The sequence below is a fragment of the Crocodylus siamensis genome, chromosome 4, assembly GCF_052110815.1.
Source record: "Crocodylus siamensis isolate JL-2025a chromosome 4, ASM5211081v1, whole genome shotgun sequence".
In the NCBI taxonomy this organism is placed as follows: domain Eukaryota; kingdom Metazoa; phylum Chordata; order Crocodylia; family Crocodylidae; genus Crocodylus; species Crocodylus siamensis.
In genome coordinates this window covers 209,005,245-209,024,482 of record NC_143398.1, presented here as the reverse complement: position 1 = coordinate 209,024,482, position 19,238 = coordinate 209,005,245, and the positions used below count along the sequence as shown (strand labels likewise).

Below are 19,238 nucleotides of genomic sequence, written 5' to 3'. Positions count from 1 at the left end.
TCTGGGGCAGGACAGCAAGGTGGGAGGCCATATGACAACAGAAGGGGTGCTTGGGCAGGGGATTCTCATGGTAGTGGCAAGAGGGTGGGAACTTCCCACATGATGGTGGCAATGAGATGGTGGATAGCCTACACAGTGGTGGGGAGGGAGGAACTTGCATGACAGCAGGGAGCTGGGAGGTGGGGAAAAAGTGCCCATGAGGGGGTGACAGCAATGGTAGGGGGATTGCCCATGCAGTAGTCACAGTGCAAGGCTCATGCAGTGGAGGTCCTGGAGAGCCCATGTGGTCCCAACAGCATGTAGTGTGCACAGTGTGTGCTCTGAGGCTCACAAGCTGTGCTGCATGTGGCCCTTAGCTATGCTAAAGTTGGACAGCCCTGGTCTATGCAGTACTAAGTAATTTTGTTTTCCCTTTATAAGTACATCCCTTCCATTTCTTTAACCAATTCCCAATCCTGAAGATTAACTAAAGTGCATTTCTCTTTGATTGCTTCATTAATCATACTGATGTTCATTGTATTAGTGTTTATACTTTGAATTGTGTTACTTGTTTTCTTAGACATGGTCAGTCAATCAGGTATGTTAATATTAGCACATAGCCACAAAATCCCCAGACTGTAATGCCGGAAGGGACTATTATATCACACATTCTGATTTAGACTATCTGTAATACAAGCCAGACTTTCACCAATTTACCCCTGCACTGACCACAATAACTTCTGTTTGAATGAAGCATGTCTTCCAAAATGGCATTCAAGATTTATTAGTTGATATCAAGAGATAGAGAATACACCCCTTTGGCAGTTTATAGGAAAGGCTGTAGAAAATGTGTGCCTTTATTTGCTGTTGAATATGTCTGGTTTTAACTTCCAACTATTTGTTTTGGTTACACTTTTACACCTTGGTGTGATTCTGACACTTAATCCATATATCAAAATATTACAAAATAGTTCTGGTACCTAAATATTTAAAAAGAGATTGAAAAGTTAGAGAAGTTGCTAAGAAGAGCCACAAAATTCAATTTTAGGGATTAAAGAATATACATTGTGAGAGAATATGTGTAGCATATCAAAAAGATTGAAAGATGAATTGACTAGAGTGCAAAAATATTTTCAAGGGAGAAAATTCTATAGGACTAAATATAGTGAAGAAATTTAAAATAAAATAGTTATATCAGAATGTACAGACAGTTGTTATTTTAGTAATATTTTCCAGTGGAGACGAACCCTAAGGGGCTGGGGAGAGATGCAAACCAGTGGTTGAGAAAGTCCTTACTGATGGATCAAAGCTTCTATACTAGAAAAAGTTAAGAGATGTGATTATTTAGCTATGAACAAAAATCATTATTTTTTTGTGATTAATTTATATTAAAACCATATCTCAATTAGAATAGTGAGATACATCTTCACTGGATTGATTAAAATACCATCTCTAAAATCCATATATATCAATTACATTAATGAAAGAAAACTACATTTGCCAGGAACAGGGAATAGATCACTATTCAGGTAATTAGAACAGCAAATTCGTAATTTGCTATGAGATTATAAACATACCTATTACGTTGGAAAATCGGCCTGAGAGGGCCCACTTGGGCCATCCAGTTCTGCTGCCTGCGTTTATAGGTGGCTGCTTGTCCAAAGAGCCCAACAGATTTTCTGTTCTTACACAAATCAGAGCCACGAAGAACCCAGCTCCCTCGACCTTATGTCTTCTGCCCCCCTTCCCTCCACCTCCCCACCAATATAGCACTTTTTTTTTGTATGTGTAGGAAGCATAGTCTGATCCAAGTAAAGGACAGCAGCTTCAGCAGATGTTACTGAGCATCCTCGCCATTACTCCAGTACTCAATAATGGTAGAGTAGCAAATTCTGGTCAGTAGCACTTCATGGCACTACATGCTACATATACATAAGGATCTTGTGTGAAGAAGGTTATTGCTTCTCAGTGCTTCCCCAGCTTCTGCCAGAGATGTGGGGCAGAACATTTTCCAGTGTTTTATTTGTCTGTGGGAAATTTTTCATTTCTAAAAATTCATTGTTTCATAACATTCACTAGCAACAATGAGTGGATGCCAATACAATATTAGGCAGCTTGGCAGTTTCAAAGTTGTAATTAATGTTATGCAGGTGATTATCCCTAGGAACTGTGTGAGAGAGTACATATGTTTTATTGATCTGTAAACAGGAGGGTAAATACACTTATATAAAAATCCAAAACCAAAAATCAAGTTATGAATTCACTTAATTGGTTTTAATTTGACCTGCACAGCCAAAGCGTGGCATATCATGTGTATGCTAAAATTAGTGCGTCAACAGTTTTCAGTGCCTTCATTTTTTTTCTTAAATTTAAACAAACAATAGAAGGGAAGAACATGCTGTTGTGTATTGTCTTTACATTTTTACAAGTATTCCAATAACAATAATTTCTTTTCACATAAAGCTTTGAATGTGTTTGACTATAACATTTAAATCACATTAAGTGTGCTGTATTTAATAATTTTCCTAATCAAATATTTCAGTTCAAATACTTGTGGCTGTTGAAACATAAAATTAACAGGGGGGTAGTTTTTTAGTTTTGTTTACTAAAAATAAGTCAAGTAAACATGCTAAATCAGATCGTGCTCTATTTAGGGCATTGGAAAATTTTCTGGATTTTTTTTCCTGGAAAATTTTCCAGTTCAAATTTTTCCAGAAAACCCACATCTCTGGTCTCTGCAGGAAGGTGGCTAAAAAAGGGTCAAAAGGTAGAGTGGAGTCTGGTGCTGATTTCTGTTGTGGAGAGGTAGAGAGTGTAGAAGTTAAAAACTGAGGGACAGATGGAATAATCAATGAGAGAAAACTGTGGCCCATTTGTCTCTGTATAGAAAATGGCCAAATTGTCAAAAAAGCCTTTTTGATAAGAGGCTTTATTTACAGGGACTTCTCAATTAGCCCTTGGGTCTACTAGCTTGAATGTCTCTATGAATACACCTCCAATATCTCACAGATGGTGACAGTTTGAGCAGACTGAGGATACAACAATGCCAAGGTTTTTTAGATCAATATTTTTAATTGCAAGAAGAACACAAATAACTGTGTAGGACAAGTTCTTATTACTTTAAGTTATTTGGTGCTACAGCAATAAAATCATGTAGACAAACTCAGAAAGGTATCTGCTACCATAACAAAACTTCTAAAAGGTAGGAAAATTTAAAACTTAAATGACCTGAAAATGCTGTTTTAACTATACTCTTAAGACTATTAACAAAAATGTAATCAAACAGAGTAACTCTCACTAGATTATGAATGAAACTATTCCTTCCCGAGGCCTTTGCCAGTTCTATGCATAAGAGCAAAAAGTAGAGCATATTTGTTCACAGAAGCAGCGCTTGATATTTAAAAAATGTATCTGTTGGGGGATGATGAAGAGGAAGCATTTTCTGTTCTCTTTTACTGTAACCTACTTCAGAGGCAGTTAGGGCCCCCTGGCCATCTGTATGAACATTTACCTGATATATGCTTTAGTTTTGAAAAATTGGTCCTGATGATGTTTATTTATACATAAGCCTCTTATTAAAATTACTACCACAATGCTTCCTATTACTACAGAGGAAGACTTCAAATAATGTCATCTCCTCGAAATCTCTCTTTTTTTGTGGCAAGAAAACATCTTTTCTAGTTAGGTATCTATTGATCCCAAAATAGATCTAAATTAATTTTAATTTTAAGAAGAATTTCTTCTTTGTTTACAGGGAGTTTCTTCTTTATTGCTCCTTTAAAAAACTGTCTAGTTACTAGTGAAGTGTATGTTAATTAGGTTACCTGGCACGCCTTTCCTGGTGTCGACACATGGGAAACGCAATTGCTACTGTTGATCCAATTATTCTTCAATTTTACTTCCCATAACATCTGCTGCAATAAACTGATTCCTGGTGTTTTTGCTTGATATTTAAAAAAAGTATCATTTCCCTTTTGCTGTTGGGGGACTATGAAGAGGAAGCATTTTCTGTTCTCTTTTACTGTAACCTACTTCAGAGACTGAATCTTGCTTGCATGAAGGGAAATGACAGATTCTGATCTCAATAAGACCAGACATGGGCTCTCAGATGTATTGATAAAGGTAAACTGTAATAACTTACAAAATGGAGGCTCAAAGGGATTTTCCAAATGCTTATTAAAAATATTTCTTAAAAAATGTCAATAACCACTTCCATGTGAAGCATCAGCATTCCAGAAGATATAAGACTTACAGCTTCTTTAATCCAAATTGAATCCAAATTGATAACATTTTCTACCCACTTTGCATGGGCACAGTGGAGCCCCAGAAGTTCTGCAATTCATCCTGTACTGTAGAGGCCCAACTGTGAAATTCTTGCTCTTGTGCAATAGCATCTTACCATCTGGAAAGTTGATCTGGTAACAAAGACGGCCAAAGACAATTTGTTAATAGGAGCTGATATTCTTTGTTGTTGTTGTTGTATTTTTTATATTTCTTTTCTGGTTTAACCACATTCTTTTAGGCACTTACATGTCTTGTTTGTCACTGAAGTAGTGTTGACTCTCTTACTCTAGAGTTACATGATCTTTTGCTTGTTTCTTTTCTGATTTATAATTGAATTCTCACAGACTCTTACTCCAGGGTACTTGATAGATCACACAGCCAACCAATTGATTCTGTGAGATCCCAAATATCTCTTTTAAAATTCTCAGTACAGTTGCTAATTTTTTGGCTTTCTAACTAAGCAAACTCTAGAAATAGCTTTCTAGACTTCTGTGGAAGTCTTTCCAACTATTTGAGTTGTTTTAATAAAAGATATTGGATTTACCCAAAGAACCTTGCCTGCTTATGTCTACAACCAACACCCATGAAATTCTTTTGGAAGACTTAGACAACCCTAGTACAAGAAAATTCTCAAGTAAGAGCAGATCAGTCAAGACTGAACAGCCATTCAATGTCTACAGTCCAGTGATCTAACAACCAAGGTCATTCATGAAAGTATCAGAAGGTTGTCAACTATCACAGAATAACATTTCAGAAATAAGTTTTTGAAAGGAAGGTAGGTTAGCAGATTTTAGAATTAAATAATAGAAGAATTTGAATTATATCTCACAGACACTTGACTGCAGCTCCTGGAATACAACATTACCGTCAAAGACGACAAAGTTGAAGATCTGAAATCAGAATCTGTTGGTCCAAGGAGTAGAACTGCACTTTTTAGAGCAAAGAAAATATACAGAAATGAAGATATGGATATCTTTAATGCAGTGTACCAAGGCATCTTTAAAAGGACACAGACTTTTTTGGTTAATAATCCTGAAGAAGAAACTCTGAAATATATTATGTTAATTCTGATATGTGATAAAAATACTAATATTACTTGTTAACTGTTGATATTTAAACATATTTTCTTCTTAGTTATAAAGAATATGTTTAGCTTCAATATTAATTAATCAGGGGTATCTTTTGTCATAATTTTATTACAATCTAACCACGTTGGTCTAATCTAACCTGGTAATCTAGAAAGTATATACTAGTCAAGAGACCCTATTTATAGTCTTTCCTTTTACACAGAGACCTGCTATTATCAATGTCTTTTTTATATGTTTAATATTATGTCTAGCTTTCTGGATGTATTCTACAGGAGATTCTATTTGATCTTAGAGAAAGCCACAAATCATATTCTACAATCAATGACTATACAGTGCTTCATAATTTTAAACAAACAAATACAAGATTTCTCTTGAGCCTTAGATGCAACGATGTTTATCAGGGTTTGGGTGAAACTTTGCAGCTAAAGATAAAAACATTTATCTTGTACATATTAATAACCACCACCAAACTGTTCTGCAGTGCAGTTCATCATCAGCTATCCTTTATTTTGCACAGTCCCTATTCATATTGTAAAGCCTTCGGGTTTACATGTACATACCATGTTAGAGACCTTGTCCTTTGATACACATCCAGTGGGATTCTGTTTCATTGCTTTTTAATGCTGACAGTCCCCCATCAGCACTTCAATACTTAGAAGTACAAATCTCACCCAGTTTCAACAAACTAATAATGCTAAATCTGCAATCCCTTTTCTGCTCCTTACATCAAAGGCCTGCAAGTGATACTATATCTATAATACCATTATCTATGTTTGGCAAAGCTAGCTTGACAAAAATCAATGCCCTCCCCAAGAATTTTACTTAAATGCGTGGAACAGTTCCCATCAACTTCTGCGGGTTTTTGATCAGCCCGTGTTCCAAACTGCTTGTGTTTTACAACAACTTGGAACAGCCCACGTGACAAAGTAAAATTGCCTTCTGTTACTCTTTCTAGTCTGATTTATAGTGAAGACATTTTGTTCCCTCAGGAAATCAGTCACCCTTTGATGTCAAGGACCACTCTAGAAATAGGAAAGTGAAAAAAAAAATCAAAGTGCATTATTACAATGACGAAGTATTCAATAATTTCTCCGATATGCAGGATATGCCAGAAAAACTGTTGAACACTGGAGCTTTTTCAAGAACATAATGCTATTTAACTTTGAACAGCTCAGAAGTAATTTTAATCCACCTTGTTAGGGTTTCTATATATGTTTGCAAGTTGCACATTCACTGGGCTGAATTAATAAAGGAGAAAGGAACCATTCAGTGAGTGGTCTAATGTAGATACCTATCTATTGCAGTTCCTTTAGAAATAGTCACAAATATATGCCCCATGTTCATTATAGTAGATCTGAGAATTTAAAATTCCTCTGCAGAATAAATAGCTGTAGAAAGCACTTTAAATATTCCTTAAAGACTGTTTACTACACTTGCAAGTGACTACCGTCCTTTGCACTATAGCAATTTACTATTGTCTTTCAATTCTGATCAAAATTAATTCTCATCTATATTAAAAAAGAGAGTTAATGGGGATATAGAAAATGTATTCATGAAGAATGTTGGGAAGTCTTTTTGAATAATGGACATCTATACACATGACAGACCTCTGCTCCAACACGTGCTAATTAGTGCACTCTGGCAGCCTCCACATCATATGTATTCAGCATCCCTGAATTTCAAAATGGTGGTGGGAGCATTTTAACTAAAGCTTGTCAAATGAGCTTCAGTTAAAGTGCCCTGCCACTATTTTGAAGTGTGGGATACTGAATCCATGTCATGGGTGACTGGTGCCTCCTGACTCTGAGTGGGGGCACCAGCGACTGATCACTGACAGGGGAGGGATCCCTCAGAGGCTGATCGCTGACCCCAGAAGCACCAGAAGCAAACCAGAAGTACTACTGGCAAAACTGGAAGTGGTGCCAGTGCTTCTTGAGGGGGGACTGGCCGATGCTCCCCACTCCCCAGCCAGCGAGGGCCAATTTCAGGGGAGGCACATGCCCCCGCTACATATTGCCTATGATACACATACTGCTGTGGGTGCTTTAATTATAGTGGCCTCAGAGACACTCTAATTAAAGCATCTCCCCCCTCCATCCCAAAGCACGAGTATAGATGCCCATAATGTCTGTGACCAGCTTAGGTTCTAAATGTGATTATTGATCCCATCACCAATAATGTGGGTATGGAGATGCTATGGCATTGATTTTTAGACACTGATCTACCATTAATTAATTTGAGACATTGATTTAATACTTTCCATGCTGGCAATCCAATATTTTCCATGTCAGTATTTAACCTTTTGTGATGCATTCTATAAATTGGCACTTGGGACCAAGTCTCCTGCACGAGTCAGAACATGAAGTTTAAGATGTTAAAAAAATAAAAATAAAAAAACCAGACCACAGCAAACCCCTTACCTAAATCTGCTGACTGTGTCAATGAAGCCCACATTTTGTTTGTGGCAAAGTACAAACTGAACTTACCTTAAACATCTGAAAGTGAATCACTGTTATTAAGAATACAGCTTGGATGCATTTTGGATAGGTATGCAAATCTCCCAGGAGTCAATACTAAAATCATCCAACTACCACAGGAGCTTCTGGGCATGGCACACACTGTTATCTGTTTTCCCTTGAACTTTGGATGAAGGAAACCAAGGGAAATATGGGGAGGTAGAACAAAAGTCAGCAGTGAAAAAGCAGGTTTAAGAGAGCTCTCTATCTGAGGGAAAGGGCAGAGGAAGTGCAAAGACAGAGGGGCTGGTATACCTGTGGATTTCTGTCCACAGGAAGGGGACCACATAGTGTGTGTTAATGGAGAGAAGGGAAGAATGAACCCATCTGATTTATTTTCATTCTCCAGACTGAGAGGTGCAGAAAGGAAAGCAACAGGTAACTTGAAAGTTTCCTTAAAATCTGTCAGTCACTCTCTGTCTGAAAGCAGTCTGGGTTACAGTGATTAAGATGGGTCATCTTCTTTAATCAATGACACACAAGGAAGTGGTATGGTTAGCTTCCTTACCTAGTTTCCTCTGGCTCCCCAGTCCAAACCACTGAGTACCCATTCACAGCTGCATCAGGTGGAGATGGCTTTCTTACAGCATGAGCCAGGATTTCTAGCAAGACAACTGCCACCCTTTTTAACCTTTATGTTCTTAAAAATTCTTCTAGAATTAAAAAGCTAGGATGTTCTTACTTATTAATATGATCTACAGTCATTAAAACATGTATTTTGACTTTTAAATAATTTTATTGTTATTTTGCCGTGTGGGACTTTCATAATATCTAAGTCCCTTAGGAAAACAAGTTCCACTGGGAACATCTACATGTGCATTAATATGCTGTAATTACAGCTCATTAATTTTAGTACCAGTAATAACACCTTTTATGCGATGCTAATACACAGTAGCTTAATTCTACTGTGCATTCATGCATTAGCACAGCTTTTGCTGTGATGGACTAATGTGCAGTAGTTAAGTCTACTGCATTTCTAGGGCCTAGTGTAGATGTACCCATTGACTGCCATCCAGTATCTAACCCAGTATTTTCAGGACAAACAATGCTTATGTTCTGTCAAAAACACACAGCTCAGGTAAATAATGGAGTAACAATCCCAACCCTTCATAAAATTTGGCAATAAGGAAGAGTTTTCAGATCAATTTAATTACAAATTTGTGTTGTTTTGCTGCATGATCATGGGGCAGATACAAGCAAAAAGCTTCCTTTGTGCTGAGTCTGTCATTTTTGCTCTCTCTCTGCTGTACTTTCTTCAAATGCTCTCTAATGCATTTTCCTTGCTTTAAGAGAGTATTCGCACAGTGAACTAGTGCATTTTTGCAAGAAAATATAAGACATTCTCCTTGCTTTATCTAGAGTTGCAAAAGACTCAGCAACTTAAAAATTTCAAGACAATTTAAGGTAGGCATTCAGATTACAGCATAAGGGTAGAAACAAATTAACGCTATTTTTGTTACTAACAGTAACTGATACAAACAACAACATTTTTCACTATTTCTGATTTTTACCTCTTCCATCTGGGCATTAAAGTCAAATACAAACTGAATATGTTGGCCTCAAAACTTGGAGAGAAAATCATTTTAACATGTTTCTGTGGTCCCTCACACACCTCTTATGATGTTTAGTATTCTTTTCAAATTGAGTTTATGAATTGTTACAATTTCTTATTTCATTACTAAATCTGACATATTATTCTGACAGAAAATAGAAAATATAGATATACAATTTTATACCTATGTCTAATATCTGAAAGAGATCAGATTTTAAAGACAAACAACAAAGATGGTGCCATAGAGAGTTTTAATAACGCTCCCATGCGCTGCTACCGAACAGTTGCATTTTGACTTCATGCTGTTCCAAACAGGTGCGCCCAGCCACCTGTATTTGCTGCCTTCCTACTTTTCTGTTTCCTTTCTGCCAGTTTGCAGCCTCATGAATTCAGCAGGACAGCAGGTGTACTCCACCTAAACACACAGAATAATTCAGCAGTGTTCAGCAGAAACATTCCACCTCACACATTTTAAAGCAATCAAAAGGTTACAGAACAACAGGAGTGACGCAGTGATCCATGTCTGTGCATGGTCAGGGGGCACTCTAACTTTCTGTGTGCCAATGACACAGCACACTCCTGATGTTTCCTTTTAATTGCATACTCATTACATATCATAGCTTGTGGTAGGAACTGCAGGATTTACACCGTTGTTCATCTGTGTGTATGTTAACAGAGTTGTTGCTTTAGCAGAGATCCTCTTGTCATTCAAAGATACTGATGTGGATAAGAGACTGCTATATATTTTAGAAATGTAACAAGTACCACGTGATAGGGGTTGCCATGGTATCTAAAAGCATTGGCATTTTTATAGAATACAGAAAAAAAAATCCTGCACAAGTCTTTGGCCACTTATAGTGTATATATTATAGAGGTCTCACTACTTGGTTAAAATTCAAGCTCAGAAAACAATTCTCTGCATTGCAGTGCTTTGTATATTATAACAGCCAAAACCCTGTAACAATACCATTAAAAAAGTATATAATTGTTAAACAAATATTACACATTAAGAACACACACAATTTACATTTTACTTAAATTAGAGAGAAAAAATTATATATAATATAAATTATGTAGAAGGCCAATTATGTGCATGATGGATAATAAAAAATATAAGTGTAGAGAGTACTTGGCCCAGTTGCCTTTTTAGATGTTATAAATTGTTTATGAAGTGTCTTTCCCTATTTTCATCAAATCTTCTTGCAGCAGAGATCATGTGTGCTTCTGTGTGCAATTTCCTTGGTCTCTGGAGAGAAGAGATTGTGCCGCAGTTTACTTTGCTTGGGTTACACTGCAGTATGATTTTTTTTAAGGCAGGCACTAGAATAGAGCTATGTTTCATGGTGAAGCAGCTTTGGCTCAATGGCAGAGAAAGAAAAATATAAAAAATGTGAAGGGATGGAGGCTGTGTAATGGATCACAGATATAAAACCTATCTGTGTTTTGGGGTCAAGGAAAGAAGTATTTCAATATGTTGCTGCTGCTCTCCCCCCTTGCCTCTCCCTCCCCGCCCCCCTTCCCAAAATGTTAATAACGCAGAGGCTGGGCAGCGATTAAATATTCCTGTACTGCAGATGTAATTTTTCTCTTAATGTACCTTAAAGCCAGAAAAGCTTTTTTGAATTCTTTTTTATAGGAAGAGCAAATTAGTAATTTGATAACTCCAAAACAATCAACACATAAGGGCCTTTGGTAGGTGATTTTTAATGCTACTTTGTTGTTTTTGTCTGCCTGGTTCCTCATCACAGTAGGTACTTGAGTCCTGTGATTATTTTAGATCAGGTTTTTTCCCCTTTAGTTCCTATAATAAAAGCAGAAGTTGTCTATGGAATTTTCCAGTGCATTTTCATAGGCACAACTGTTGTATTTCAGCAATCTCAGATATATCCAGCAGTTTCCTACCAGTGCAGTCTGAGTGCTGCATATAGCATTACAAGCTGCCGTAAAACCTGAACCCGGAAGCAAAAGTGCTCTCTACAAAGCACAAATATCAGCATTGTCTAAAGTTGCTTTGGAAAGAAACAAAGCATAAAGCTAAAGGTTTTATTAATATCTCTATTCTCTTCACTACTATTTTAATCTTTATTTTATGTACTGATTTCTTAGTAGACTAAATCTAAGACAGAAACCAGAGAATATCACAGTGAGCTGGCAGATGTTTGCGCCCTCAACAGGATGGAACTAGGATTGCTGAAATATCTGTTCAAGTTCTAAAGTGGCAACAAGTGTCAGAGGTTCCTTTTCATCCCCATTTTTTTAGCACAGGTAACTCAGCTTGTGCTAAATGTGTGCTGCCAAAAGCAAGTGATTGCTGTAATGTTTCTGGTGTGCAATGTTGACAGAAGAGGGAGTCCTCAAAAATTGTGGCTAAAAAAAATAAGGGGTGAATTCTAGCCCGAAGTCAATAAGACTGTTGTCATTCATTGAACAAGGCCAAGAACTTAACTTCTTTTCTCTTGTACTAGTAATTGTTTTCTAGAGGCTTCATAAGCTCTTCCTATGAATCGGTGGTAGACGTTACACTGCCAGTATAGTTAAATGAAACTAATTTGGAACAGTATACAAGATCCCAGTGTCCCAGAGGAGCATTTCCCTCCATAACTTGAAAGCTTACCCTAGCACTTCTCGGTGTGCTCACAAAAAGAAAGCACAGCAGGAGTTTCTGGACTCTTGGGTGATATACCTAACATTGGGACAGCCACTAGTTTTGGAAAATCTTCCTTTTTTACTTCTTGAACTAACTAGATCCCAGTGGGCACTTCTACACATGATGCTACATCACCGTAGCAACACACTACAATGATGTAGTGTCCGTGGGCAAAAACCATGATGCTGAAGATGTGTTGCTGTAGTGACGCACTCCCTCAGTATAGTGCATTGCTACAGTGACACAACAGCTAAAAATAACCGTGTGCCATGTGCACAGTGCAGTACAGGCTGTTACTTCCAAAAGGAAGTACTAAATGACAGCACAGAAACAATGGTGCCATAGGGGCATGTGTAGATGTGCCCCACATGCAGTACAGCCTATTTCATCTTCATAAAAGCAAATCACTTCTGGATGTCCTAGAATCATTTCTAAGACACCTTATGTGGCATACATTTATTTAGATAGGCGTTTGTAACATACTACCATTGCTACCAATAAGAATGATATAAATCTGAAAAAAAAAACTCACACATATTGAGAAGTTGTGTTGTAACCAAAAAAAAAAAATGATTATGGACAAAGGTTACATTTGTGCAACTTCAGTAGTTGAGCAGGCAGATTTGCACCCCCTACAGGGCTACAAAAATAGTGTTTGACAATCAGCTGATAATTGGGATCAACCCTGGACAGCCCTGGTCTCCTGGCCCAACAACAATATTTTTGGCACTGGCCTTGGGCAGCCCTGGTCTTCCACTAGTCCAGGGCTGCCCTGAAGCATGGGGGAAGAGATCAAGGTCTCCCAACAGGGGCTGTGGTTTAAAGTCCCTGGTTGGGGAAGCCCTTCAGCCCCTATTTTTCCATTGGGAGTCCCAGATCCCCCATGCCCATCAGAGCTGCCAGGTGTGAGATTTTAATTCCCAGGTTGATGAAAGCCCTCCAAACTGCTGGGACTGACACTTAGCTGATTGTTAGCCCTGGCCTAGTATTGCTTGTGGCCTTAGGTAGTTGTTCTGTTAATTCACATTTAGAAGAGATAATGAATCAAATAAATTGAAAGTATTAATCGGTGAAATTATACTTAGGTCTATTTTTAGAACTAATTTATCAGCAACCAATGATGTATCTCCAACCTCTAATGGTGAAGAAGAAAGATTTAAAAAACAACCCAAACCATTAAGATTCATTTTCTTCCTCTCCAGTGATTTATTCACATGTTTAGAACTTGTGGGGTTGTATCATGTTATCTCTTTCACAGCACCCAGAACATTGTTAACAGCAACAACTACTAATAGCTTACAGCACTACAGCACTGCCCTGAACTCTAGGCAAGTTGCAAATATAAAAAAATAAGCATGAAAGAAGAAATACAATTTAACATTTGTAACTTTTATGGCATTTGCTTTTATAATTCATTTTTCTTGTTTTTCCTTAGGAGTTCATATAATGTTTTGTGGAAGATGCCATACCAATTGTGTTGCAGGCTGGAGTCCCCTTTAAGGCCACAGGCTTTGTAAAGCATGGGCATCAGCAATACAAAAGCAATCCTACACTGTTCCAGCAATGTGCCTCCAACTTAATCTGAAGGGACCTCTGTGGATATGACAATAATTGCAGAGGCCATGCCCATTTAATCCTGAACGCAATGAACAGGTGCCTCATTATTTACTATGTGTCATGAGGCTGTCCACTAGAAACTGAATCAAGACTAATAATTAATTACATATGGTTTAAAATATATATATCAGATGATAACAAATGTCTGTCAATATTGGCATAATCCATAATGTATCCAGCCTCATCACTAAAAAGAGTCCCCTGTTATCTTAATAAAAACCCATGAATTAATTTGTATTAATATTAGACAGTAAAAACATAAACACTTAACAAATACAGAGGATAAAAATTTAGTCTTTATTCTTTTGGCTTGTGAGCAACGTAGATTACTGTTATTTATGGTAAAACAGTTTCCTGCATGCAGTTCACCAATACACTACATGTCAATAGTTTTAGAAAAAGAATGAACCTATGTTTAATTTCTCCTTATCCAAGAACCACAAGATATGCTGCTGTGGAAAAAGTTGTGGATTCCCAATTATATTTAGAACAGTTCTAGTAAAACGTGAATCAACAAGAATAATTGTCTATGTAAACAAATGCTGGGTAAAAGCAGGAGTTCCATGATTAAGGTTACCTTGAAACTTGATGCAGACAGTGCTAACAATTCAACATTTTTAAATTCCCTTTCCACTTCCACATATAAAGAACAACCTACTCAGGCGTAAATGAACTATGGTCCCCATTTCATTTAAAATTACTTCAATATTAAAATAAAATTCCAGTATAATAACCAGAAACTTACAACTATCCATTCACTTCTTTGTATCTGAAGCTTTTCAATGGTGTGTCTTGGATAGAAGGAATAAAAATGACTGTGATAACAACTTGAATATAAGTGTAATTCCTCATTATAAGTACAAAATGCTAAAAATAAAGTGATTTTTAAAATATTTATATTTTATTATAAAACTCTTTTCTAAGCCCATATTTTCATCAGGTTAAGCAGTTTACATGTTTTGTATAATCTGGTTACATATTATATGATAGATTAAAAAAATCACAAAATAAAAGAAAATCTAAAACAGTAGCAAACTATTGCTTACTGAGATGATGAATGAACTCTTGGTGAACAACTGTTTCACTTTACCACTGATACAAGGCTTCCCCTATTAGCCTTCTAAGCTTTGGAAGGTGTAAGATACAGCAGCAAGGGTAGGGTAAGCATGCATCAGTGAGTGCAGATACCTCCACATGTTTATACTAGTAGAGAATAATGGATTGTATCTGTAGAAAATTTATAAACTACATTTATTAAGGTACATATTTGATGCAATAAATACTGTGCTCAGGTCATTATTTCCTTGCTCAAACATGCACCACTGTGAGCTATTTAAATAACAGGAGGCATTTAGTTATTGAGTACAATGTTAGTCTTTCTGGGAACAGAAGACGTCTAAACATTGCAGAATAAAGCAGAATAACTATATCCTTTTCGTCATTTCGGTATTCTAGGGAAGATTAATTGCATATAGTTAAAAAAAAAAAGAAAAAAAACAAAATTCCTTGACTTACATCTTTTCTCACATCTCTCCCATGTACAACTGCAACAGGTATTGTTAGCCTGAGGAATAAATCAAGGCAATATTTGTCCAAAGGGTACTATTCTTTCCTACTGATTTAAACTTGCAACTCCATTCTTCATCTTAAATGGTCTATTCCCATTGAAAATAATCATCATAGGTTGTAGATCCAGACCCTGGATGAAGTATGGACTGCATGACATTAAAAGGTCAATGTTCTAAAGCAAAAAATCATCATATGCACAAACCTCTCCCACCATACTATATTTTCAAATCCATCGTGCACCTTTGTGATATTTATGACTACTCTAGGATACAAATATTTTAAAATATATCAAAATAAGAGCCACTTTGAAACCTGGAAGTAGCAATAACTCTGCTGTTCTCTGACTTTATACTTTTCCATGCATGAGCTACAAGTACAGCATGCCTTCATGCAAATCATGTCTACCTGAACATGACAAAAAAATCAGACTATAACAACTAACCAATTACATATGTCAAAAGAATCTAAACTAATAAGAAAAAATGGAAACTAACAGATTAAACTCACTCTGTGCCAACATCTAACCTCTTCCAGGAATTGACTCCTCTGGTTTTATTTACTGATATCTTGCATTTACTGATATTATGGTCTTCCATCATCTTTTTGTGATTGCTGCTCTGATTTAGGCCGTGTACACACATTCATATAATCTGGGAGAATTCTCTCAGGTTTGTTTTTATGGTTAAAAAAAAAAACAAAAAAACCCAACAACTTACCCAGAGCTACATGTACAGACATTTGAATGTTGAGACCCTGAAGAATGAAGAGCTTGCAGTGCTAACACTGTGCAGCTGTGGGGACAGACAGACACACACACACGTACGGTGTACACATCTCAGTATGTTCTGCAGGCTCCCTTAATCTGCTGTTAACACATAGTAGCAATGCATTGGGTAGCCTTGATTGGCTAACCCAGACTGCCCAGGATCATCTTGTATTATCAGTATGCACAGACATATGCGTTCCCAGGATAAACTCTTGTGGAACTGATTTAACCCTGGTTGTTCCAATGTTATTTTTTCCTGGAGCAGCCATTTTCACTCTGGGAGAAAAAGCCTGAACTTTTGTACCCTTGTGGTTTCTACTGGGAGTGCAGCAACTCTCCCAGGAGAAACTAAGAGTCTGTACAAGGCCTCAGACACAGTGGTATAGGGGGATGGGGTGTGTGTTTTATTAACCTTGAAGAGAATCATACACACCTCATTATTCCTTTAAAATAAATAGCTGACATGGGTATATTTGTGAAAGAGTAATTATCTCTTCTCTACATTAAAAAAACCAGAACAATCTGAATTAAAACAAATGTTTGTACCAACAAAACTCTTTACAACACTAGGACAAATGTGGCAGCTGAAATGCACACAGTGGATACAACTGCTCCACTAACATGTTTTTGTTAACGTACACATAATTATAATTTTGCATCCCTTACAATGGTCCCTACAGTCTGAGTAGCCATTTTCTGTTGTCTCTTCATTAGGGCCAACTGATCATGAAAACTAATTTCCTGGCAAGGTTGTTGCCCTGGTTACAGAGTCACAGTTGGATAATGAGGGGTCATTCTCTTTATATAGGCACTGACCTTAAGCATGTGGGTATATTTGTAAAAATATGTCAGTTTGGCATAGAGCTCCCAAAGGAGCCCTATTGACAAAAATATCACCATCTCAGGCTGTAAACAATTTGTCATGAACAATTAGTCTCTGTCTCCTTTCACTTTTTACTTTCCCTGATATCTTTATCTCTGTCTTCTTTTTCTGATTTGTCTTTTTCATATTTTTCTTTGTCTGGCTTTGTTACACTATCATAGGATGGTGGAGAGGTTGTGGATGAGGTCACATCTGTTTTTTCAGGACCTGAATTTTCACTCAGCTTATCAATAAGCATATCTTCTTTCATAGGCAGATCAACTTTATCTTTGCTATACATAAATGAAATTTTTTTCACTGATTTCTTTAAAAGGTATAGTCTATAAGCACGCTGAATAACAGTAGCAGATACTTCCTCTTGCTTTCTTTTTAACGTGGTTGTAATTGGTTCATAGGAGACTTTGGAAGGATTTGCAGTCATAAAACGTTCTTCCATTTGTATTCGAAGTGCATCTGTTTCATCACTTTCACCCAAAACACGTGTTGTAAAAGCAAACAAGATGTCCAGGCAGTGAATTCTGTCACCACTTACCATGGGCAGATCCATTGCAATAAGCTGAATTATATTTGGTTTTGGTAAATGGAGAGGAGGATCCAGTGAAGATGCAAAATCAGACAGTTTACTAAACTCTATGAACTGTGTTGCATCTGGATCAAACTTTTCCCAAACTTCATAGAACATTTCAAAGTCATCCTCACTCAAGGGCTCAGCACTTTCTTCAGTTGCAACACTAAAGTTCTCCAAAATCACAGCAATATACATGTTTACTACAACTAGAAATGATATGATAATGTAACTGACAAAAAAGAAAATCCCAACTGAAGGGTTACCACAGTCTCCTTTAATGGAGCTTCCAGGGTGATCTTTACGTGGGTCACAGTCTGGTTCCCCACTGTTAAGAATTGGTGCTAACAAGCCATCCCAACCAGCGGATGTGGTAATTTGAAACAGGCAGATCATGCTGTTGCCAAAAGTTTCAAAGTTGAACATGTCATCAATCCCAGCTTCCCTCTTAACATAGGCAAAGTTGGACATCCCAAATATGGCATAGATAAACATGACCAGGAAGAGCAGGAGGCCAATGTTAAACAAAGCAGGAAGAGACATCATCAAAGCAAAGAGCAGAGTGCGAATCCCTTTAGCTCCCTTAATGAGTCGCAGGATTCGACCAATTCGGGCAAGTCGGATGACTCTGAACAAGGTGGGGGACACAAAATATTCTTCAATCAAATCAGTTAGATACATACCTGTAAAACAAAAACACAAATGCATGTAAGGAGAATATATTTCTACTAATTTAAGTTTTCTGCTATCACAGAGAATAATTTAGGACATGTTGCCAGCCTTGGCCATTTTCAAGGGGCCTAGACCAAGCTGCAGAAGTGTGGCTAAGCAAAAGGCCCGAAAGCCTGTTTCTGAGTGACTGTAGTGTGAACCTTTGCAGATGTGGCAACTAGCTTGGTCACCAAAGTAAGAGAAGCCATCAAACACAATTAAGCAAAGCACAAAGCCTGAAAGGAGATAAGGGGAGACCATACATTAAATAATCCAAATGCATTATTTCATAGCTTCATCTTAAAATATTAGTAGTGATTGATGTAACCGAATGTATTAGAAGTTATTTTGCTACAATAGATATATTTTTGTTAAGATGCTTAGATACTTTCTAAAAACACAAATATCCTTGTCAGAGAAGACCATAAACTAAGACAAAGAAGAAACACGGCAGTGTTGAACAGCACTCAATGAGGAAGGAAAGGAGATTAGAAACCCTCCCTCTTTCTTTCCTAAGGATATAAATCCCAACTAACTGACACCTTCCAAGTCCACAAGAAATCTGTTTTAGTCTAGTTCCAAAAAAGTTTCAGTGAAACAAAAAAATTTAAATAAAGCCTATCAGGAATCATTTATAGAACCAGCCATCTATAAATATTGGGCTTAGGCCAAAGGGAAATTTGGAGACCTCAGCAAATTCAAAAAGACCTCTGCCAATCTGTGTGCTACCCTCCTCCCATCTCTCAAGTCTCCCCAACCAGTATAGATGAGAATCTATGTTGTGTTGTGCAAGCAAATAAAAAGGTTGGGCTGTACACCTGTTTCTGCCTCTTTTATCAATAGCCTACCCACAAGGTTACCTGTAATCTGGATTACAGACAGACCTTATCTGCTTTTGGTAAAGACTATGAATAGGGAAAAGACTAAAAATTTACACTCTCAAATTTTCTTAATATTATCTACTAAAAGCCATTACACAGGTCCTGTTTCCACTTTGACTCTTTTTCACTATGTTATGAAAAATTAATGGATATTAACATTAATACTTAACAGAAGCTCTG

At 37.1% G+C, this 19,238-nt stretch overlaps 1 protein-coding gene across 1 annotated transcript in view; it reads right to left on the bottom strand.

Moving 5' to 3' along the window:
• Positions 1–13,836: 13,836 nt before the first annotated feature.
• Positions 13,837–19,238, bottom strand: part of LOC149867520 (sodium channel protein type 2 subunit alpha-like) — a 213,144-nt gene continuing 207,742 nt past the window's right edge. Inside the window, exon 27 of the mRNA XM_090045564.1 lies at positions 13,837–18,149. Within this exon, the coding sequence (XP_089901690.1) occupies positions 16,966–18,149 (1,184 nt within the window). The 3' untranslated portion in view covers positions 13,837–16,965. The remainder of the gene's footprint in view (positions 18,150–19,238) is intronic.